A 24,137-nucleotide genomic window follows, 5' to 3' on the forward strand; every position below is an offset into this window, starting at 1 on the left:
ATTTGATTCATTCAGTCATGAAGGCTCTCAAAGTATGCAACCATGACCGAAATTGCGACCTCCGGTGGACAGTAGCAAACTTCAAAATGAGATGCAGATTCAGAGTTCCACTTGAGGTGGTTATAAATTATGATGAAATATGAATATTACGAACGTAAACTTTAGGTGAGCAGGTTACATTGTAACCCGTGTCCTAACAACACGCTGACGACATTTGCAGTGATAAGCAATTTGGCTGTTTGGATAAAACAAAACATGATAGAAATTTAAATACAGCCATTTAGTAAGCACAGAATAGTGCACTTACTGCACTTCAGCGAAATAGTAGGGTTTATAGTCTAATTAATACATATTAAACCTCTTTAACATCATTAAATGTAGATGCTAAATCCCTGATATGTGTTGGTTTGCACTGAGTCACAGTTCTAAAGTTCAATTTCAAACGGTTTACTTTATTTTCAAGATCTGAGGTAAATTATCTGCTGCTGCTTTCAGTATGGCAATAAATGTCATGTAAAATGGCATTCAAACTCACATTATTAGCATTTAACACTGAATAAAGCACATGAGGTGTACCTGAGGTGATCGTTGTTCACCTGTGAGAAGCCGTTTCTAAAATATAAATTTCAGGTGTTGGTTAGAACAAACTCCTTTAATTATGGAAAATATTGATTCTATCACGTGTCGTTGCTTTTAGTTAGAAAACGGTTCAAATCAGCCTTTAGGCTCAACAGTCAGGCACACTCACGTCAATCTGGAAACCTGCGCTTGTGTGGACTCATGAGAGGAGCAGCCGAGTGAAAATGTGTTTTGGTCGGCGCCAGTGGTGTAGTGGTTAGTGTGTCGACACATGCACTCCGGCACTAACGGCGACCGGAGTTCGATTCCCGCCCTATGGTCCTATACCGATCCTTCCCCTCTCTCTGCTCCCCATGCTTTCCTGGCAATATTCTACACTTTCCTGTCCATTAAAGGTGAAAATCCTGAAAAAATAATTTTAAAAAAAGAAAGAAAATGTGTTTTGATCCAGGAATGCAATACCTAGTTTAACCACTGGGTGTCAAACTGACATACTCATAACTGTCAACCCTCCCGTTTTTCCCGAGATTCTCTCATATTTTGCAGTTCTATCCCGCTACCATCTCGTAAAGGTATTTTCCCTTATTTCCCCCGTATTTTCATTCTTTCTCTGAAGGGTGGCAAATAAACATTAAAGAGCCAATCCTCCCTATACGCAACCCATACCGCCAAACCACCAGGGGCCGCCCTTGCTCTTAAATGTGAGTCTGTACTGTGCTTTCGCTTTGTTCAGGCATGAAAACACTTTGAAATAAATATAAAAAATGGCGGGATTCCTTTTCATTACAGGTGCCGTCTCCCCTTCATATGCAATCCTCAAAACAGTCATATAGAGGTGCGTGACTGTCAGCTGACGCGTTCCATGGTGATAAATAGACGCTGTTTCCCAAACGGATTCTGTACACGGGATTTGAAACGGAGCGAAAGTCTAGGTTTTAGGTGCGTGTTTGAACAGACTTATACACATAATAAATAATAATTAATAATAATAATAATAAAAATAATATCTAAAGATGTCGATCTTGGTGTTTTTTTTTTTCAAAACACAACTAATTTCGTCCCAAATGAGCTTAAAAATTTAGGAAAGCAGTCGAATTCTTTCATTATAACGTTAGATGTGTGCATTTTAAAGTGACGGCTAATGAGATTTGATAGCTTGATTCTATTTCATTATAACAGCTATTAATTTTAATAAGTTGACTGTTTGCTAATATTTATTTTTATATTTGTAAATAATAATAATAAAACATATTACTGACAATTTAACGGTTTATTTATGATGAAACAGCTCCAAATGAACATATTTACTTTTGGGATGTGTTCGGGGTGGGGGGATCCCTTATTAGATCCCTTATTATGGTGAGCATATCCCTTATTTTCACATCCCAATGTTGACAGGTATGGAAATACTGCACCTTTAAAATGACCGCTTTTGTGATGGCTTTTCTTAAAACTAATGCCAGTATTTGTTTTAATTCCTTTGTTTTGCTGTGAAAATACCAAAAGAACCACTGGATTTACCAAATCCTGGAGGAACTGCTATAATAATCAGAGCTTAATAGACTACTGAGCAACATTCTAGCACTCCATCATCCAGCAAATAGTGCTTTATCACACCTTTAGGGACTTGAGCTGCAGACGTATTAACGGTCGTTTGCATTTGCAGCCATTTAGTCTGAGTTTAAGAGCCTATTTCCATTTTCAGTCCTTCAAATGTGCAAGCGGCAGTACTGGGAATGTTGAAACTCACTTAAAGTGCTGCTAACTGTATTAGTCGGTGGGCGGCCGGCACTGATTCACTGTGTGTGTGTGTTTTTTGTGTTACTGATACAGCTGAGATATGAGAAATCCTCATTAAACACACACACACACACACACACGAACACAGGCAGACTAATGAATGACGTGCGGCTTGATAATTACTGTGAGGATGAGTCTGGATCAGTCTATAAGCAAGCAGAGTCTTTTCACTTCCTGTTCGCTCATATTTATGGCACAGTACATCTGGTACTTCTACAGCTATTCACCAAAGTGTTCAGAGTACTGTACCACTGAAACATTTACATTAAAAGAAGAGGTTTTTTTATTGCACTATAACACAAATACAATAAGGCAAAATTCGACTAACAACTGTCTATATTTACAGAACAGAGCACAAATAATAATCAAATCAAGAAGATAATAATAAAAATAAAGAACATTTAAAACATACACTCACCGGCCACTTTATTAGGTACACCTGTCCAACTGCTCGTTGATGCAAATTTCTATTCAGCCAATCCCATGGCAGAAACTCAATTCATTTAGGCATGTAGACATGGTCAAGATGATCTGCTGCAGTTCCAACCAACATCAGAATGAGGAAGAAAGGTGATTTAAGTGACTGAATGTGGCATGGTTGTTGGTGCATGAAGGGGTTTTCTGAGTATTTCAGAAACTGCTGATCTACTGGGATTTTCACGCACAACCATCTCTAGAGTTTATAGAAAATAGTCAGAGAAAGAGAAAATATCCAGCGAGTGGCAGTTCTGTGGGCGCAAATGTCTTGTTGATGCCAGAGGTCAGAGGAGAATGGCCAGACTGGTTCCAGCTAATAGAAAGCTCAAATAACCACTCGTTACAACCAAGGTATGCAGACGAGCATCTCTGAATGCACATCACATCGGGTGCCACTGCAAAATTGGAAGATTGGAAAAACAATGCTTGGTCTGACAATCTCAATTTCTGCTGCGACATTCGGATGGTAGGGTCAGAATTTGGCATCAACAACATGGAAGCATGGATCCATCCTGCCTTGTATCAACAGTTCAGGCTGGTGGTGGTGGTGTAATGGTGTGGGGGATATTTTCGTGGCACACTTCAGGCTCAGTAGTACCAATTGAGCATTGTGTCAACGCCACAGCCCACCTGAGTATTGTTGCTGACCATGCCCATCCCTTTATGACCACAGTGTATCTGTCTTCTGATGGCTACTTCCAGCAGGATAATGTGCCATGTTATAAAGCGTGAATCCTCTCAGATTGGTTTCTTGAACATGATGATGACTTTACTGTGCTCAAATGGCCTCCACAGTCACCAGTTCTCAATCCAATAGAGCACCCTTGGGATGTGGTGGAGTGGGAGATTCGCATCATGGATGTGCAGCCGATAAATCTGCAGCGAGTGTGTGATGCTTTCATAATGTTATCATAACAATATAATGTGGCAATAAGATCGTAACTGTACTGTGCATTTACACCGTGACCATATTCATATGTAAACACACGAAAACAACATTAAAATTATAGCAGACGCTGTTAAAAGGCCATTCCCAGCCACATCTTTTCTGACAGGGTATTTGAGTGTTATCGAGTGACAGAATGTTGTGAGACTGCTGTACAGGAGATATTATTAGGGATTACAGATAGCGAAGTTTAGCGGTTTTTATTTTAGCGTTTTTTTAAAGCATGACGGTAAAACACATACGCAGTTATGAATATATTAAAACATGTGCTTGTCTGTTGTAAAAATTCATAATAATAACAAAAAATACTAATTTGTGCATCTCCTGACTTTCGGGTGCAGCCATGCTGCTGTTGTGGCTGGTGTATTCTGGGATATTTTCGTACCCTTTGGTTTCGAGGATGGCCCTGAAAAATCTCAGTTTCAAGGAGTATCTAGCTCTTGTCCTTAGCCCTATGCCTTCAAGCTAAACAGAATTGGGGCTAAGAAGTAGAATTGGGATTAGACCGTAACATGATGTCTCATGTACGATATTACTTTTTAATAATTAGCGATTGAGCGAGCGAATTGAAATTAGCGATTCATTTCAGCTTGGGTTAAAAATTTGTGAGAGGATTTTTACAGTAGAACGGGTCATTCAGAATGTAGACATTCATATTTATTATTTTATTTATTGCATTAGGTTTAAATAAAGTTAGAATAATCATAAATCTTAATTAAACAGTTATTTATGTAGAGCAAACACACACACACACACACACAAAATAATCTTATGTCAAAACGAAAAACAAGATTCTATATCTGATATATCTGCTATATCTGTTTTCCTCCTAAACATACACACACGCACGCATATTTGACCACACACATGCAGTTGTCAGCGGTTCTTCTTATCATCTAACAACATTTACCAATTAGGAGGAAACACCCAATCAGATATGTCAGATATATAATCTTGTTTTTCGTTTCGACATAAGATTATTTTGCTCACCCCATTTGCAGATTATTTAGCTTGTTTTAAGAAAAAACTCAGGTAACACTTTATTTTGATGGTCCATTTGAGTATTAGTAGACTGTCTGCTTAATATCTGACTATATTCGACTTTGAAAGTCAATACAACTTACACTAACCCTAACCTGAAACTAACAGTCTACTTATAACCTAATGAGAATTAGTTGGCATGTAGAGTAGATGCAATGTAACTTAAATTAAACAAACGCACCATCAAAATAAAGTGTGACCAAAACTCACTTCATTTTCACTCAATATTTCTGAAAACAAGACAATATGTTATCTTGTCTAGAAAATGGACTAGAACTAAGACAAAAAATCAAAGTAAGAACCCCATTATTTTTGCAGTGTAGCTCAGCCAACACTTGGGGATGAAAGTGGAAGGGGGGGGGGGGGTGTGATTGGGAAACCCCTACTAGTAACTCAAAACATCATGCCCCTTAGAATCGTTCTAACTTTCCCCTCTAGTGGCATCCCTGGACCAACTCTGTTCCTGGTGATCTACTTTCCTGCAGGTTTTTAAACCTGGCTGCGTATACGCGACTGTAGGATGTCTGTGTTGATGCTTGTCGTGGGCTTATTGCTTGCTTTTATAAGTGTTTACACGGTGCTCCAGAATTCATTTTCACCCTCCGGCTTGTGGATTACTAACATGCTTTCTTACTCATCTCTGGATCTGCATTACCTTAACCGGTCGAACCTGCTTGTCAGTCTCTACAATCACTGTGTTGTTCGCTACATACATCGAGGTTCCCATCAGAAAAGTTGTTCTAGATCAAAGTGTACAACTTCATATGATGGGTCATCAGATATAGATGTTCATCAGATATAGATGTTCATCGGACATAGATGACCAGATGTTCTCTGGTCTCGCTTTGATGATGGATATGAACATTTTAGAAATCTTCGTCATTTAAAATTGGTCTCATTTAGTATTATTTACACACACACACACACACACACATTCATTCATTTTCTTTTCAGCTTAGTCCCTTTATTAATCTGGGGTCGCCACAGTGGAATGAACTGCCAACTTATTCAGAATTTGTTTTATCCAGAAAGGATGCCCTTCCAGCCGCAACCCATCACTGGGAAACACATACACACATATTCACATTCACATACACTACGGACAATTTAGCCTACCCAATTCACTGCATGTCTTTGGACTGTGGGGGAAACCGGAGCTCCCGGAGGAAACCCACGTGAACATGAAAAGAACATGCAAACTCCACACAGAAACACCAACTAACCCAGCCGAGGCTCGAACCAGCGACCTTCTTGCTGTGAGGCGACAGCACTACCTACTGCGCTGCGTTGCCCACACATACACACATATATATATATATATATATATATATATATATATATATATATATATATATATATATATATATATATATATATATATATATATATATATATATATATATATATACATATACAAATATATATATATATATATATATTCCTTATTGTAAAGCACTTTGGATCAACTACGAGTGTGTAAAATTGTGCTCTATAAATAAAGTTTGCCTGGCCTTGCACTTGCCTTGCCTTGCCTTGCCTTGCCTTGCAGGACGGCCTGTACCTCGCGTTCGTTTCATACAGATTACAAAACCAGAAAACATTTGTTTTCAAGTGCACTTGGTTCAATTAAAAGCACAGATTTCAAGCTTTATCTAGATATATTTTTATGTCTGTCCAGCTAGTATTCGCTGAAATTCCTGTGTGTTTGTTGACCATAAAACCTGTCATAAAAGCACATGTCTCTCCTCTGGAGAAACGTCAGTCTATAGCAATTGCTGATTGGCTCATGTACTAGGCGGGACTTCATTCAGCATATTGACTGTTACACGTTTCCCTATTCAAAACTATATGAGTGACACGTCTTGTGTATTCTATAGACAAATTACCGGTTTATAAACATTCAGGATGACCGCGCAGCGAGGTTGCAGAAAAAAACTGGGAGAGCTAGCATTTATTCAATTTTATTCACCTTTATTTGTATAGCGCTTATACGATGTAGATTGTGTCAAAGCAGCTTCACATAAAAGGTCATAGTAAATTGGAGCAGTGTAGTTCAGTTTTCAGTGTTTAAGTTCAGTTCAGTTTAGCTCAGTTCAGTGTGGTTTAATAATCACTACTGAGAGTCCAAACACTGAAGAGCAAATCCAACGATGCGCAGCTCTATAGATCCCATAGACTGTAAAATATATGGACGTAGCATCCGTGACGTCACCCATAGGTTTCTGAAGGGCGCAAAAGAAGCTACAAGTAGGCGCGGCCAACCGTCGCCATTTTGTTCGCGCGTCATCGCACCCACGGTGGGATACCAAACAAGGGCAAAGAGGCGGAGAGTGAGCGGAGCTACAGACACCTGCTGGCACTTTGCTTAGACCTGGCAGACAGACTTTACTTTGGGAGAAACGCTTGATACTTCATTACCTGCGACTCGTTTGTGTTCTGACCACATGTGCTTGGTTGTACACTATATCAATAAAGTGTTTAGACTTTTAAAAACACTGTTGTAATACATTAAGCCACTAAACATTGTTCTTATGATGTTTTTTCTACAGGAGGAAAACGTGAATTACTTCCAAACACTTTAAATATAGTGTGTGTTAGTAAATGCAAGACTATTGATGATAAACTCCAGCATAACATTGTATGATAACGCTTCAGATGACTGTTCTAGACCCTACAGCTAATCAGTCTGTCACATTCTGGAGTGCTTTACAGCTCTAAAGAACATTATAAATGATACATGATCTTAAATAAAACAAATACATTTATAGAGATGGTATACAAGTATATAACTTTCCTCACATGGGAAACGGAGGCCACGTGAATGGTTTGTGAGCACAAATAAATGCACACACCATCCCATATCATCTGATAATTGTAAGAAATAAGTCCAAAAGGCAGCTGACTGTGTAAAGCCACATAAAACAAAACAAAAATATGATGAATATGCCGAGATCAGTGGCTAATCTGCCGGATTCAGCTGAGGTGAAGTGAAGGCGACCAGCGAGACCTAGCTGTCACTCAAGTGGCCACGCCCTTAATTATGCAAACTTAATATAACCTAATATAAAGGAAATGGATGAGTTATAAAAAAATTCACCCCCCTCACAGTTGTCATGGAGGGTAATAATAACTATATAAACCAAAATCGTTCTTTGTACCAGGCTGTAAACACCTTTTTTTCTGTTGTAAAGTTGGCCATTCTAACAGTGGGCTCAATTGCAATTTGCTCTATTATGGAGCCAGGACTAGCGGAATTTTGATGAATTGCAGTTTCAGTTACTTCCATATTGGCTTCCCGAGGGAAAGCGGGAGGTTGCCGCTTGATAGATCCCGAACCATGCAAGCCAGTGGCGACAGCGGAGAGGGAAAAAAACCTTCACTAATTGGCGAAAGTGAAGAAAAAAAACCTTGAGAGAAACCAGACTCAGTTGGGCACGACCATTTTAATTTCTCCGCTGGCCAAACGTCTTGTGCAGAGCTGCAGTCTCTCCTACTTAGGGTGAACAATCCCTTAACATACTCATACAAACAAATCTACTTTCAAACGTTCTGTCTCTCGAGCCCGAGTTAAGAATAGAGATTTACAGCGAGGGAATGACATCTGATGCGGTACAGAGTTTGTTGTTGTATTAGAAATAAGTTATATTGATTACATATTATATATATTATTTACATAATGCTTTCAGCATATTATAACAGCTCGTCACCCAGTGATAAGCACAGTTATTTGGCAAAATTAACGTTAAAGTGAGCAGAGTTCATCTGACAGGTCCATTTGCGATAGCACCCTGCCAATCGATATTGGATAGGACGAAATATACTACTCATTAAGGCTCCAAGTGATTTTACAAGAGAGAAGTTAAAGGCTTTTGTCTTTGGATGCCTACAATTTTGTTCTGTGTGGTCATGTGGAAGAAATAATGTTCCAGATTACCAGATACAAAACTTTGTAGTGCTAAAAACCAAGGTTCTGCATAGCCAAAGCCAAGGAAAGAAGACGGAGCTATTTAAGGCCTGGGTAATCATCAACAAGCAAAACAACTGCATTCTGACAGCGACCTGCACCTGTACGGCAGGGTATGTGAATGTATATTTTTACATTTCATTCTTAGCAATTTAATTAACCATATTTAACTGAATAATTTTGCTGAAATCATTGCTGCAATCAAAAACGAGTAATGTGTATGATTCAGCATAGCGTGAACTACCTGATATGAAAATGAGAACTGCAGAGTCGAGCATTTTTTAATTAGGTCCTCACTCCATTCAGCTCTTATGATGGCTATTAGCCAAAGACGTCTGCAATTGGCATTAAAAGCAGTGAGGTGTACGGTAAAATCTAAGTTTTCTATTTTTAGACTTTGGCATCCTACTGCACAACATGACATGTTTGCTATTGCAACTGGTCACTTTTTGCAATCGGTATGTGCGGTTGAAGCCGTGTGACATCATGTGTGACGTAGGTTGGTAATTCCCCTATAGTCTTTGATCAAACACACCTGCCTGTAATTAACAAGTGCTGTTCAGGTCCTAATTAATCGGTTTCAGGTGTGTTCGATTACAACATTTATACAATATTCAGAAAAAAATGCATCTAGTTTAGAAAAAGCTACAAAATCCTTGCCATCGGTTGTCTATTTTTATCTCCAAGAAGCCTAAACCTTTCTCTTATCTCTAAAATCCTCCTTCTTAAGCTTCTGTGCTTTCAGTTTAGCTAAAGATAAAAACGTCAACTGTGATTACGGCAGCTAATTGAGTCGTCAAGTTCTAATGTAATTAAGAGACTCTTTCTGATGGAGACGAGCCTAAAAATAACACCATACAATTGAATTGAGTTGACCTAGAAAATCTGGAGAAGGAAGGAGGCGTTTACCAGGCTGACCGAATGCTCCAGCTCTGCGCATGGAGTCTAGCCGGAACTTTAAGATCACAATTCATTCATCTGAAGACAGCCGTATTTTCTCCATCCGCCTCCAGTTGAGGCAGGCTGCTTTTAGAAAAAGAGGGTAAAAATAATCCGGCGCCGCTGACTGAACTGCATGTTTGATGGAGGGAATCAACTATCCCATTATTCATCAGTGGTTACTCAGACGATGTAACAAAAACAAACTGGCTGATTATTGGCACTGCTGCTTCTTTTACATGCTTACCAAGGCTGCATTTGTTTGATGGAAATACAGTAAATCTATAATTCTGTAATAGATATTAATAATAATAATTGTAAAAAATTGTATTATTAAGTTTTCTGGCGACGCAGTGGAGCAGTAGGTAGTGCTGTCACCTCACTGCAAGAAGGTCGCTGGTTCGAGCCTCGGCTGGGTCAGTTGGCGTTTCTGTGTGGAGTTTGGATGTTCTCCTTGTGTTCGCGTGGGTTTCCCCCGGGTGCCCCAGTTTCCCCCACAGTCCAAAGACATGCGGTACAGGTGAATGGATGTTTCCCAGAGATGGGTTGCGGCTGGAAGGGCATACACTGCGTAAAACATGTGCTGGATAAGTTGGTGGAAAATGGCCAGCTAAAACCAGCTTGACCAGCCAAAACCAACTACGTCCAGCTTAAACCAGGCTGGAAATGGCAGGAAACCAGCCTGGAAATGGCCAAAACCCCTCTAAAACCAGCCTGGTCAACCAGCTAAAACCAACCAACCAGCCTAGGCTGGTTTAAGCTGGATTTTTCAGCAGGGATGTCGCTAGAAGATTATGTAAAAGTCACATGAAATCCGACATAACCGTTCACACTGCGGTCACATTGCAAAACATTCGATCTGTGTCTGATTTGAGCCTACATATGAAAGTGGCACAGATCTGACCAGAATAGATCAGATTCCATGCGGTTTGGGCTGTTCACACTATCATTACCTGAGTCACATGTGGGCATAAAAATCTAATCCGGGCCACATTTGGCTGCAGTGTGATCGTAGCATAATTCTCTAATTGTCTGATTGTCAGACTCTAAATCAGAGTCTCCCTCAACCATTTTATAAAGAACCCTCTCTGCTTCAGTTCTGCCCCCTACAACATGCAGTCATTAATTACATTAAGATGGTCCTGGTGTCCACTATAGTGGTCATTTAAAAAAAGGATGATCTTTTGAAACACAAACAAGTTAAGAGCTTTGAAAGCTAAATGTATTGTTCCTGACACTTTAATAAACAAATATATGTAATAATAATAGTAGAAAAACATTTAAAAAGCTCAATTTTACATGCCTCTCTCCGTCCCATAAAATGTGCTTTTTTTTGTACGTCAGCCATTTTGGATGTAGTGTAAGAAGTGGTTCCTAGCATGCCAGCCAATTAAATGACATATCCCTAGGAAGCCCAGGATGTCCTCTGAACAGTACAACAGGACTTGACAGAGTAGCTAAAAAAATTCAAAGAAAATTCATGAAAACGCAACGTTTACTACAGAGGACACAAGTCAATGGGCGGGTCTCAGGAGGATATTGAGCATAAGAGACGTCTTTCAGGAAAAAAGTAATTATTCCTAACTTTTGGCATTGTGAGTAATCAGTAATATTGGCTGTGGTGTATTATCTTCATCACCCATTAACACTCAGTCCGCCTGGTTCATGTTTCTCAGTGGTTCTGCCAGACACTTCCCAACTCCAGCAGCTCCACGACAGCCCGTCTCCTGGCAGAACAACCCCGAGCCAAATGAATAATGCATCCCCTCTTCCAGACTAAAACAATCTCACCTGCTCTTCTGCTCACTTAACACTACAACCGCCAGGGATCATTGTAGACTTAATACCTGTCTGCCATCCATCCAGCTTCTTATATCTATTGTTACCTAAACTGATTACCGTGACCTCAAATGGGTGAAAGGTGTTGCCTATCAACACTGAATGCTAAAATATTAGCAGTGGAAATGACATTTTGGGTTCCCACGGGTCAGTGGAAGTTTAAAAGATCTCTTCACGTTTACATTCAGTCATTTAGTGGATGCTTTTGTACAAAGTGACTTACAATTGAGGAGGCATTCAGCGATTCAACAAGAAAAGCAATACACACAGCAAGTGCCAATTATGCAAAGGGACTGTTAGTGCTCAGAGGATGCAAGAGTCAAGGCTGATTTATACTTTGATTTCACATCAAGGTAGTCAATTGACATCAAGCAGATTGGCATTTTTTTACTTGTTTTTTTAAATTGTTTTGACATCAAGATGCCCGCTGGGTTGCCCCGCCTCTGATGTCCTCTGATTGGTCCACTGCTTTGGAACTGACATTGATGAGCAGCGCTGTAAGTGACCACGAAATGACTGTACCACTTTAAATATGTTCAGAGCATCAGAGCATGTCACGTGTTTTCTGTAGTAACAAATAGGTTAGTTAGTCTAGCAGAGCGAAGAGGATACCTGTTTCTGCGAGTTTATGGAGATGAGTAGCGATTTATGTAGAAAGGAGGCCTAATTCTGCTCACTTTATATCAGATAACCCTTTGGTAAAGCGGAACGAGGTATGTGAAGTTGATTATTTAAGCCTTATGAGTTTGTTTGTATGTTAATCGTGAGCTCTGCCTTTTTATTAGTTGTTTCAAACTGTCTTTCTGTACTTCATCGTTAAGTTTTCATATATCTCTCTGTAGATTGCACCTTTATTTGTCATATTTTTCTGTATACGAGTTGTATTTATTGATTTTTGTTGTTTCTTTGTGTAGTTTCACGGTGCTACGCACGGAAAGTTTAATGGCTCTCGTCTCGGCAAAATAAAGAAGTCTCGTTCATGGATGCCAAAGGGTAGCTACAGATGCTGTGTGAAAAAGTTGAAATCCTTTTGACTTTTCATGAAGTCTTAAAAACAATTTGACAGTCAAAACCTGGGACGTAGTGTAGCTCCTCCCCTTTTTAAAAAAACAGCCAATAGCGTTTTGTTTTTATTGCAGCTCTGCCAGTGAAAGTAATTGAGCTCAAGAGCATCAAATGAAAAGCAAATGAGAAGCGTCTTGAAGGGGGCGGGGCATGTCAGATACTAGAGAGCATTTGATTGGTTATGATGTGATAAGAAACTGATGAGGTGACATGAATAAAACTGTTGTAGTGACAAACTACAAGCTTTACATCTTTGTATCAGTTTTATATCTTCTAAATGCTAATTTTGTCACACTAGCTTATAGATCTCCTAAAATCAAACAATACTGATACTAACATCTAAAAATCTTTATTTAAATTTCATGAATACTTTAAGTTCTTCTGATTGGTCCACTGCTTTGAAACTGACATTGATGAGCAGCACTGTGTGTAAATGTTACAATTGTTTTAACTTTTCATGAAGTCTCAAAAACAATTCGACAGTCAAAACCTGCCTGGATTTACTTTAGCTGTGCGTTTATCTGAAAATATTAGAATCAGCCAATCAGAATCAAGCATTCAACAGCCCTAGCTAGAGTAGAGTTTTTAAAGGTCCCATGAAGTGCTTTTAAATGTGCTTTCTTATTCGATGTTTGACGTAATCTCAACCAAAACACGAAGAGAGGGTGTGACATATTGTAACTCCTCCCCTTTTTAAAAAAACAGCCAATAGCGTTTTGTTTTATCACAGCTCTGCCAGTGAGAGGATTTGTGCTCAAGGGCATCAAATGAAAAGTAAATGAGAAGCGTCTTGAAGGGGGCGGGGCTTTCAGATACTAAAGAGCATTTGATTGGTTGTGATGTGATGAGAAACTGTAGTGTGAGGTGATAAAATAATGATAAAATCATTGTAGTGACAAACTACAAGCTTTACATCTTTATATCAGTTTTATATCTTCGACAAGCTAATTTTGTGACTGTTTTGGTGCACACTAGCTTATAGATCTAAAAACTAACAATACTGATACTAACATCTAAAAATCTTTATTTTAATTTCATGGAACCTTTAAATTCTTCTGATTGGTCCATTGCTTTGAAACTGACATTGATGAGCAGCGCTGTGTGTAAAAGTTAAAATTCTTTTGACTTTTCATGAAGTCTCAAAAACAATTCGACAGTCAAAACCTGCCTGGAACTACTTTAGCTGTGCGTTTATCTGAAAATATTAGAATCAGCCAATCAGAATCAAGCATTCAACAGCCCTAGCTAGAGTAGAGTTTTTAAAGGTCTCGTGAAGTGCTTTGAAATATACATTTTTATTCGATGTTTGACGTAATCTCAACCAAAACACGAAGAGAGGGTGTGACATATTGTAGCTCCTCCCCTTTAAAAAAAACAGCCAATGGCGGTTTGTTTTATCACAGCTCTGCCAGTGAGAGGATTTGTGCTCAAGAGCATCAAATGAAAATCAAATGAGAAGCGTCTTGAAGGGGGCGGGGCTTTCAGATACTAAAGAGCATTTGATTGGTTGTGATGTGATGTTAATAAAATCGTTGTAGTGACAAACTACAAGCTTTACATCTTTATATCAGTTTTGTATCTTTTACATGCTAATTTTGTCACTGTTTTGGTGCACACTAGCTTATAGATCTTCTAAAAATTAACAATACTGATACTAACATCTACAAATCTAAAAAGTACTTTAAGTTCTTCTGATTGGTCCACTGCTTTAGAACTGACATATATGAGCAGCGCTGTGTGTAAAAGTTACAATTCATAAACTTGTTATGAATTCTTAAAAATTGACAGTCAAAACCTGCTTGGAACTACTTTAGCTGTGCGTTTATCTTAAAGAGCCCCTATTATGCATTACAAAGGGTCATATTTTGGTTTGGTGGTCTCCAACAACAGGCTGATATGCATTCATTGGGCAAAAACACTTTCATTGTCTTATAATATGCATCTATTTTTACCTAATTATCCCAGCGACTCCCATATGATTCGTTCAGCGATTCATTTGTTCCTAAACCCCTCCTTACTGCAAAGCTAATCTGCCCTGATTGGACTGAAGTATGAGTTGACGTGAATAAAACCGTTGATCAATTACGGCGGATGTGACAGACTACAAGCTTTACATGCTTATATCGGTTTAATATCTTCTAAATGGGAATTGTGTCACGGTTTTAGGGCACACTAGATTATAGATGTCATAAAAACGAACAATATTGATACTAACATCTACAAATCTTTATTTTAATTTCATGAATACTTTAAGTTCTTCTTATGGGATCATAGGATCATTAACAACATGAAGTCAAATCAATGACTGGGAAGTGTTTTATTGAAAATATGTGCATTTGAAAAACTACTATGGGTAAATTTCACCCTCAAAGTAGGTGTAACCTAAGTTCTTTACAGTCTGGCCAGTTGGATATTGGAGGATGTCCATCCTCTGGCTCCGTCAGTGCCAAAGTGGTGGGCTGGAGTCACTAGAGCTGACCTGTTTTTAACCTGGCTGCCAAAACTGGAGGAAACGCTGGGACGGCGCTCGTCTCCGATTAAGAGCTTATAGGGTTCCTGTTGATGGGACAGCGGTGAGGGCAAAGAGCTGACATCTGAAATCAGCTAATGAAATAGCCATCAAATCTCAAAGGGAGGGTGTTTCTTACAGCACAAGTGCACAGATGCATCTTTATTATTTGGCTGCTTGTTACAGTCAACCTGCATTTAGTGATTTTGGAGGAAATATTATCTGCATGGACAAGCCGGGACGTGAAAAGCTTTTATTTGAAACCCCCTAGATCATGAGCACTCAATAACCTTCATCAGACATGCAGGGAGGATGAGTAAACTATAAGGTGCGCTGTGGTAAAGGATACGCAAATAGAGTTATTTTATTCTAGGGATTATGGTAAAGCATGATGTCATGCATGCTCCCCTGTTACGGCTTGTTTTACCACACGAAAGAGAAGCAGGGTATTATTTCAAGGTCACTCGGAGACTCTGTCTCTCACCATATTTCGGGGTCCTTCCAGTATAAGGGAGCCTCAGGAAATTGTGAGTAATAACAATAACTTTTGCTATGGGTTATTGTTTTAAATATATATTAACAAAAACAAATACAATTTGATTGCATTTATGCATTAATTCATCATAATTAATTGTATGTCCTTGTTATTTGCCCGTGAGACATTATTCATTTGTAAATAAATAAATAAATATACATTATAACAAACACACATGCAGTACAATGTATGTATTTAAATCTCCTGCATGAGTAAAAACAAATATAGATCTAATAAGTTAATAAATACTACAGATTTCTGATTTTAATTTCTCTATTTAGTGTTTATGTGCCAATTATTAAATAAAAGTGAATTTTAAAATAAATTATTTAGGCATTTACATAAGAAATTATTAATTAAAACGAATTAATTAAAAAATCTCTATATTTATTTTTTGTTTATGTGTGCATATAGACGTTTAAACATGTTGATGTTGTAGCTTTTAAGTTTTGATTTAGCATTTTATTAAAATAATCATAATAAAATGTAAGCATTGAATCCTACATTTTCCAATAAACACAAACTTGATGACCTTGAACACTACAAAGCTCATTTGTAAAATAAGTCTAACTGTCAATAGCCGTATTGTAGGATAAAAGATATATTAAAAATAATTTACTATGGTAAAATATTATTTAATATGGTACAATTTATTTTATTATCTCTTGAGATTTTTTTTATTTCTCTGACAGAATCTTGCAAATCAATAATTATTAGAACAATAATCACCTTTTGGAAAAGGAAACCCCAATGTTTTGTGGAAAGAGCCGGTCAGACACAGCTGTATCTATTAGTGATTTCTCCAATAATCAATCACCATCAGCAGTCAGTGATGCGCTCATTAGGATCATTTGACCCTCACTGGTCAGCGCAGTCACTGATGAACTGGTCTGTTTTGGTTTTAAAATGCACCTCCCATGAAACAAAACAGATTTTTTCCACACTCACTATCATTCATTCATTTTTTTTCGGCTTAGCCCCTTTATTAATCAGGCCACAGCGGAATGAACCGTCAACTTATCCAGCATATGTTTTACACAGTGGGTCCCCTTCCAGCTGCAACCCATCACTGGGAATCATCCATACACTCTCATTCACACACGCACTACACTCACTATCATTCCCTGATATATCAGTGGTCGCCACTGCGGAATGAACCGCCGATTCTTTTGTAAACGTTTTCCTCAGTGAACTCACCCGTGCGTATTTAGAGGAGTACGGGTCCTCAAAGAGCGCCCAGGCCTTCTTCTGCCACCTGCTCCATCGCCCGGATCGGTTATCCGGGGAGTCTCCTTGCGCCAGTCTCCGGGTCATCTCGACACCCTCATCCCCCTCAGCCGCCTCGACGACCCCTTCGGGCTCAGGGTCGTCATGACCGAGGTCGAGAGCGCCCCCAGTAAAACTGTCCAAAGCCTCCTCCGCCTCCCTGTGCTGCCGGTAGGTCATCCAGCAGCACGGCTCTACGTCCGTCTCATCAATCCCCCAAAACGCCAGTTCCTCCTCATACAGTGGTCCACACACATCCGCCGGGCAATGCAGCTTCCCCGTGCGGTAGTAGTTGAGGATGTGGGCGAAAACGCTCGGGTGGCGGTCGAAAAAAAACTCCCCGATGTTCGCATCATAGTCGAAGTTGTTCGGCGCGTCGGGCTCCGCCAGCCAGGAGAGCCGGGTGCCGGGCAGGGTGCGCAGGGTGCTGCGGTAGGTCTGGTGCTTGATTCCTCCGACGTTGATCACGATGCGATCCTTGTCGTCCCCTTGTCCCATCGCGTACCTCTCTAGTCATATCTCCAAGCCATGGACCTTCGTCGTACCACTGGGTCCCATGTTCAGAAAATACAGATGTGTTTACCGCCGTGCCAGGTGCCCGTTAAACTGTCCGTGCCACTGTCTAATCAACAATGGAAAGCGATAAACCTCATGCACTTGACTTCTAAACAGGTTGTCCTTCTAGTAAGCCAATATCCTGACCCCCGGCTTGGGTTTGAGGGTGTCGGGCAGGTGTTTTTACGGTGTCATTGGGCGCAAGGTAGTGCTGAACGGACAGCGCCAGTCATCCGTCGAGCCTTCATAACTCCAGTGCTCCTACTGTGTTTCGGGAATTAAACGCTACACGTCCGTGTTCTCCGACTAAAAGCAGACAGAGCAGCTTCAGACCTTGCCTTCAGCGATTCTCTAGTGGTCTTCAGAGAGGTTTGCACAATCGATGATGCTCTGAATAGCCTGAGGTCTCATTGAAGCGGATCGCTCGTCATGACGGTCTCGGAAGAAACAGGCGTCGCAGCAACAAGGGAGGGTCTTTCATTTACAGGACGAAGATCAGTCTAAAGCGCGTTTCCACGCGAACAAAAACGCAACATGTTCCCGGGGTGGAACACACACACTGTGTGGCAGGCGGTTTTAACATTTAGACCTTAAAATAAAAGGGATAGTTTACTTAACAATGATAATTATGTCATCGTTTACTCTCATTTCACTTGTCAAAAACCTGTCACAAAAACTGCTACTATCGAAGTCAGTGGTTACAGGTTTCAAGAAATATCTTCTTTTGTATTCAACAATAACAAAACTTAAACTCATAAACGTTAAAACCACTTTAGTGTGAGAAAATAATGATTGCATTTTAATTTTTGAGTGAACTATCCCTTTAAGACTGATAAAAAGCTCCATGAAATGCATTCTTTGACCTTTGATTGCACTGCTTGCTTTGCTTGCCTTCTTACATGCAAACGACTGTCATTAAATTAATAGTCACTGATTAATGGTCATTAAATTAACCTGGTCACTAATTAGCCTAATTAACTAATGACTGTTAATTATTTATCGAATACTTAGCCTATATGTATCTAGTCAGCCATAAGTAGTTCAAAAATATTTAATGAAACAAGTGTTAATTGGTCCTTATTAAAGGGAAAGTTCACCTAAACATAAAAATGATGATCATTTATTCCCCCTTTACTTCTTCCAAAGCTCTTTTACTTTCTTCCATTGAACACAAAATAAGATATTTTGAAGAAAGTAACATTGACATCCTCAGTATTTTTTTTCTATGTCAGTGGTTTCCAGCTTTCTTCAAAATACCTTCTTTTGTGTTCGACAGAATAAAGAAACTCATAAAGGCTTGGGGACAATTCGAGGGTAAGCAAATTAGTGAGAAACTTTTGTTTTTTCTGGGTGAACTGTCTTTTCAACTGTCCATGTCAGACTTGTATGTATGTATGTATGTATGTATTATATCTGAATATAATATTCATAATATAATATAATAACATTCAGTAAACAGTTATCACTATTCCACTGTCCAATATCCCCCACACCATTACACCACCACCACCAGCCTGAACCGTTGATGCAGGGAAAGATGGATCCATGCCTTTATGTTGTTGATACCAAATTCTGACCCTACCATCTGAATGTTGCAGCAGAAATCGAGACTCGTCAGACCAGGCAACGTTTTCCCAATCTTCTCTTGTTCAATTTTGGTGAGCGTGAACCTGTGTGAATTGTAGCCTCAGTTTCCTGTTCTTAGCGGACAGTAATTGTACCCGGTGTTGTTTTCTGCTGCTGTAGCCCATCTGCCTCAAGGTTGGATGTGTTGTGTGTTCAGAGATGCTCCTCTGCAGACCTCGGTTGTAACGAGTGGCTATTTGAGTTACTGTTGACTTTCTATCAGCTGGAACCAGTCTGGCCATTCTCCTCTGACCTCTGGCATCAACAAGGCATTTGCGCCCACAGGACTGCCTCTCACTGGATATTTTCTCTTTTTCAGACCATTCTCTGTAAACCCTAGAGATGGTTGTGCGTGAAAATCCCAGTAGATCAGCAGTTTCTGAAATACTCAGACCAGCCCATCTGGCACCAACAACCATGCCACGTTCAAAGTCACTTAAATCCCCTTTCTTCCCCGTTCTGCTGCTCGGTTTGACCTGCAGCAGATCGCCTTGACCATGCCTACATGCCTAAATGCATCGAGTCGCTGCCATGTGATTGGCTGATAAGAAATTTGCGTTAACAAGCAGTTGGACACGTGTACCTAATAAAGTGGCCGGTGAGTGCATACAGTATATTAGCCTATCTGAGAGGGGTCTGGATGCAGACCTGTTGCAGTGCAATCTGAGCTGCATCCAAGGCTTTTCAATATGCTCACCTAGCCCCACCCCTAACCCTACCCCTCACAGTGACGTCACTTGCTCCATTTGAGTGCATTGTGTCTGACGTCTCATCGCTGAGTGACGCAATCTCAGCTTGCATCATAAAGGCTGCATCCAGATACTATTGGGCCTATCTAACAAGCAAGAAAAGTATACAAGTTGGTCATTTTACTACAAGTAGTTAAAAACCAGTACTAGTAACCCAAAAGTCGAGTTAGTCTTAAGGAGTCAAAATTAAAGCAGCTTGTCATCCACAGTGTCCTATTTCTGTGAGCAGCAGGTACCCTTGTGTTGCAGCTGGAGCTCAGCTTGTGAACTGCTCCGGGTCTGTTTTTAGAGGCCGATGTGGCGACGAGGAGGAGCTGCAGCACTGAATCCAGAACACATTTGCCTGCGAGCCGTGTTTGACCGTGTGCGTGAGGAGGGGGGTGACTGCTTCAGTTTTGGGGACATTCGTGTGCTGCCTCCCGACTGCAGATCTATGAAAGGAAACAACACATCCAATCTTACAGTGTCTTATGAGCAACTCTGATGTCGTGCATTACTGAGAAAGCTTTCATTTGTCCATTAGGCTGATCAGGGACTAGATAAACTGTTCATCTTTTTTTTTACTATTGCAATTAACAGAAATTGTATTAAAATTGATTTTTAGATACAGATCTATTGTCACGATGTACTGTATATTAGGTTTTAGGGATGAAGATGATTTATGAAATGTTAAACTGTTATAAAATGTTAAACTGTTTTTGTTTGGCCAGTGGAGATATGGTCATGCCCAGGGGCGTAGCAATCGGGGGGGATGGGGGGATATGTCCCCCTCACTTTTATAAACAGACCATCTTCAGCTTAACCTCACGAAAACGGAAATGCTTGAAGTTTCTGCCAACCCGACTCTTCACCATAACTTCTCAATCCAGATGGATGGAGCAACCATCACTGCATCCAAAATGGTAAAAAGCCTTGGAGTAACGATTGATGACCAACTGAACTTCTCTGACCACATTTCTAGAACTGCTCGATCTTGCAGATTCGCACTCTATAACATCAGAAAGGTCCGACCCTTCCTATCTGAACATACAGCTCAACTGATTGTTCAAGCTCTTGTTCTCTCCAAACTGGACTATTGCAACTCTCTACTAGCCGGGCTTCCAGCTAGTTCTATCAAACCTCTTCAGCTGCTTCAGAGCGCAGCAGCACGAGTGGTCTTTGATGAACCCAAAAGAGCACATGTCACTCCGCTACTCACCCGTTTGCACTGGCTGCCAGTTGCTGCTCGCATCAAATTCAAAGCTCTGATGTTTGCTTACAAAGCGACCTCTAGCTGTGCTCCTTCGTATCTGCTCTCACTTCTGCAGATATATGTGCCCTCCAGAAACTTGCGTTCTGTGAATGAACGTCACCTCGTTGTTCCATCCCGAAGAGGGAAGAAATCACTTTCCCGAACTCTCACATTCAATCTGCCCAGTTGGTGGAATGAACTCCCTAACTACATCAGAACAGCAGAGTCACTTGCTGTCTTCAAGAAACGACTAAAAACTCAACTATTTAGTCTCCACTTTCCATCCTAATCTGCAACTGCCTCTCTGGCTATACCACTAACTGTACTCTCTCTCTCTCTCTCTCTCTCTCTCTCTCTCTCTCTATCTATCAAAAAAAAATTACTAATGCTTTGCTTCTTAGACTTTACACACCTGAAACTTGTCTATAGCACTTATTCACTGCTGCTCTTATAGTTGTGTAAATTTCTTCCTTGTCCTCATTTGTAAGTCGCTTTGGATAAAAACGTCTGCTAAATGACTAAATGTAAATGTAAATGTAAAATTAAATGAACGTATGATCTCATACAGCTGTCCCCCCCACTTTTAAAACGTCCGCTACACCCCTGGTCGTGCCCATATGAGCCTGGTTCTCTCAAGGTTTTTTTTTTCTTCTTCACTTTCTGTAGAAGATCTATAGAGCTGCGCATCGTTGGATTTGCTCTTCAGTGTTTGGACTCTCAGTAGTGATTATTAAACCACACTGAACTGAGCCAAACTGAACTGAACTTAAACTTTAAAAACTGAACTACACTGTTCCAATTTACTATGATCTTTTATGTGAAGCTGCTTTGACACAATCTACATCAGGGGTCACCAAACTTGTTCCTGGAGGGCCGGTGTCCAGCAGATTTGAGCTCCAACCCTAATCAAACACACCTGAACAAGCTAATCAAGGTGTATTTGAAACATCCAGGCAGGTGTGTTGAGGCAAGTTGGAGCTAAACCCTGCAGGGACACCGGCCCTCCAGGACCGAGATTGGTGACCCCTGATCTACATTGTAAAAGCGCTATACAAATAAAGGTGAATTGAATTGAATTGTTAGAGCCTGCAATGCTCTATGTCTGCCTATAGGTGGAACTAAAGTGTTTGTAAAGTTACCTGAATCCGAAATAGAGAAAATAGATCGGATTTTGTGTGATTATATGATTTTAGATTTTGAGAGTGTTTTGGTATCTGCATTAAATTCATTATTAATTTAACAAAAAGATCTTATATACATATTAAATACTTTTCATTGAGGTAAAGTGTACAATTTGATGCGTCTAAATAACTGCTGGCAAAATAAAATGTTAAAATATTGGTTAATTAATACTTCATTGTTAACATTTTAAATAACAGTACATGAATAATGATGTATTAATATGTAAACTAAACATTATTATGAACTAATGAGTTAAGGTATGTGCTAACTAACTTTATACAACATGAGTCAGAGGAGTTGATAACGGCTACCTTAATTACTTGTTTTTAAATGTTTTTTTAAGTAATGTATTTACCACAATGTAATTACCACATTAGTTTACGCTTAATTTACCCATCATGAATTCATGATTTGTTAATGTATAATTATATCGTGACTGCTTGGAGGGGCACATCATCATTCTTGACTACTCAAGAACTCCTTATTCACATCCGTCTAGTGCGTTTACACTGAACAATAGAAAAGTGTTTACATGTTAATACATCATTATTCATGTACTGTTATTGTGAAGTGTTACAGTTTCATTGCTATTTATGAAAGAATGAAAGAAAACTTATTCTGTTCAATATAATAAAATAGTGTTTCCCAGTTATGGGTTGCAGATAGAAGAGAATCCTCTGAGTAAAACATATGCTGGATAAGTTGGCGGTTCATTCTGCTGTGGTGACCCCATATTAATAAAGGGACTAAGCCAAAAGGGAAAATGAATGAATGAATGAATGAATGAATAATAAAATAGGCATATATAAATGAATATGTGCTTATAATATATTTTATTATATTTAAAATTAGTAAAAAAAACTTTTTTGTTGATGGTTTAAAATTGATTCATTGAATTTACTTTTTTTTAGGGTAAATGGTTGCAAACTATTTATATGGGTTGAATTTAAACAAACAAATGCAGTTTAGTAAATTAGTTTGTTTAAATTCAGCCCATATCAATTGTTTGCAACCACTTACCCTTAAAAAAATACATCCAATGAATATTTTTTTTTTCCAGTAAATTAATTGAGATTAGGTACTGTATAAAGATTTTAAATGATAATTAACTAGTATTTTTGGGTGCAACACTATGATATAAATATGACATCTCAGAAAAAAAAAAACTATTAATTATATAGGACACATTGTAAAGTCAGGTGGAAAAAAGAAAGATAAAACATTTGTTCATTTGCCTTCGGCTTAGTGCCTTTATTTATCAGGGGTCGCCACGACGAAATGAACCACCAACTTATCCAACATGCCCTTCCAGCTGCAACCCAGCACTGTGAAACACCCATACACTCTATAGTTTATTCAGTTCACCTGCATCAGAACTTGCAAACTCCACACAGAAATGCCAACTTAGCCTCGACTCGAACCAGCAACTTTCTTGCTGCAAGGCGACAGTGCTAATCGCTGAGCCACCGTGCCGCCCTAAAGATAAATATAATTCTATACTTTTTTCCTGACTTTACAGTGTATAAAACCAATATTATCAAAATAGAACCAATAATTACAATAAAGTTGTACTATCTACATTCATTGTAAATACTTCAATTCCATAACATGTTAAAATAACAATAAATTACGTTTACTGTGGTACAGAGCCTTTATACATTACTTTCATTTTAAAAGGTTAATTTTTAACTTGAACAAATCTTCCATAAAAAGTTTACACATTTCATAACAGTTTCACAGTGCCGACCTTTCACCTATTGCAGCGTTTTAACTTCTATGCTGTTTGTACAGTTGCAACATAAACAAGCTATATTTGTCATACTGTAAGGTTCCT

At 39.2% G+C, this 24,137-nt stretch overlaps 2 protein-coding genes across 3 annotated transcripts in view; one reads left to right on the forward strand and one right to left on the reverse strand.

Moving 5' to 3' along the window:
• The window catches only part of kcnc1b (potassium voltage-gated channel, Shaw-related subfamily, member 1b), a 37,563-nt gene extending 19,545 nt beyond the window's left edge, over window positions 1-18,018 (reverse strand). For both annotated transcript variants that reach the window (XM_056451725.1, XM_056451724.1), the window contains exon 1: window positions 16,892-18,018. In XM_056451725.1, coding sequence (XP_056307700.1) covers window positions 16,892-17,458 — 567 coding nt within the window. In that variant the 5' untranslated portion in view covers window positions 17,459-18,018. The remainder of the gene's footprint in view (window positions 1-16,891) is intronic.
• Window positions 1-24,137, forward strand: part of sergef (secretion regulating guanine nucleotide exchange factor) — a 168,593-nt gene that overhangs the window by 61,766 nt on the left and 82,690 nt on the right. The window lies entirely within an intron of this gene.

Source organism: Danio aesculapii, chromosome 25 (assembly GCF_903798145.1).
Source record: "Danio aesculapii chromosome 25, fDanAes4.1, whole genome shotgun sequence".
In the NCBI taxonomy this organism is placed as follows: Eukaryota; Metazoa; Chordata; class Actinopteri; order Cypriniformes; family Danionidae; genus Danio; species Danio aesculapii.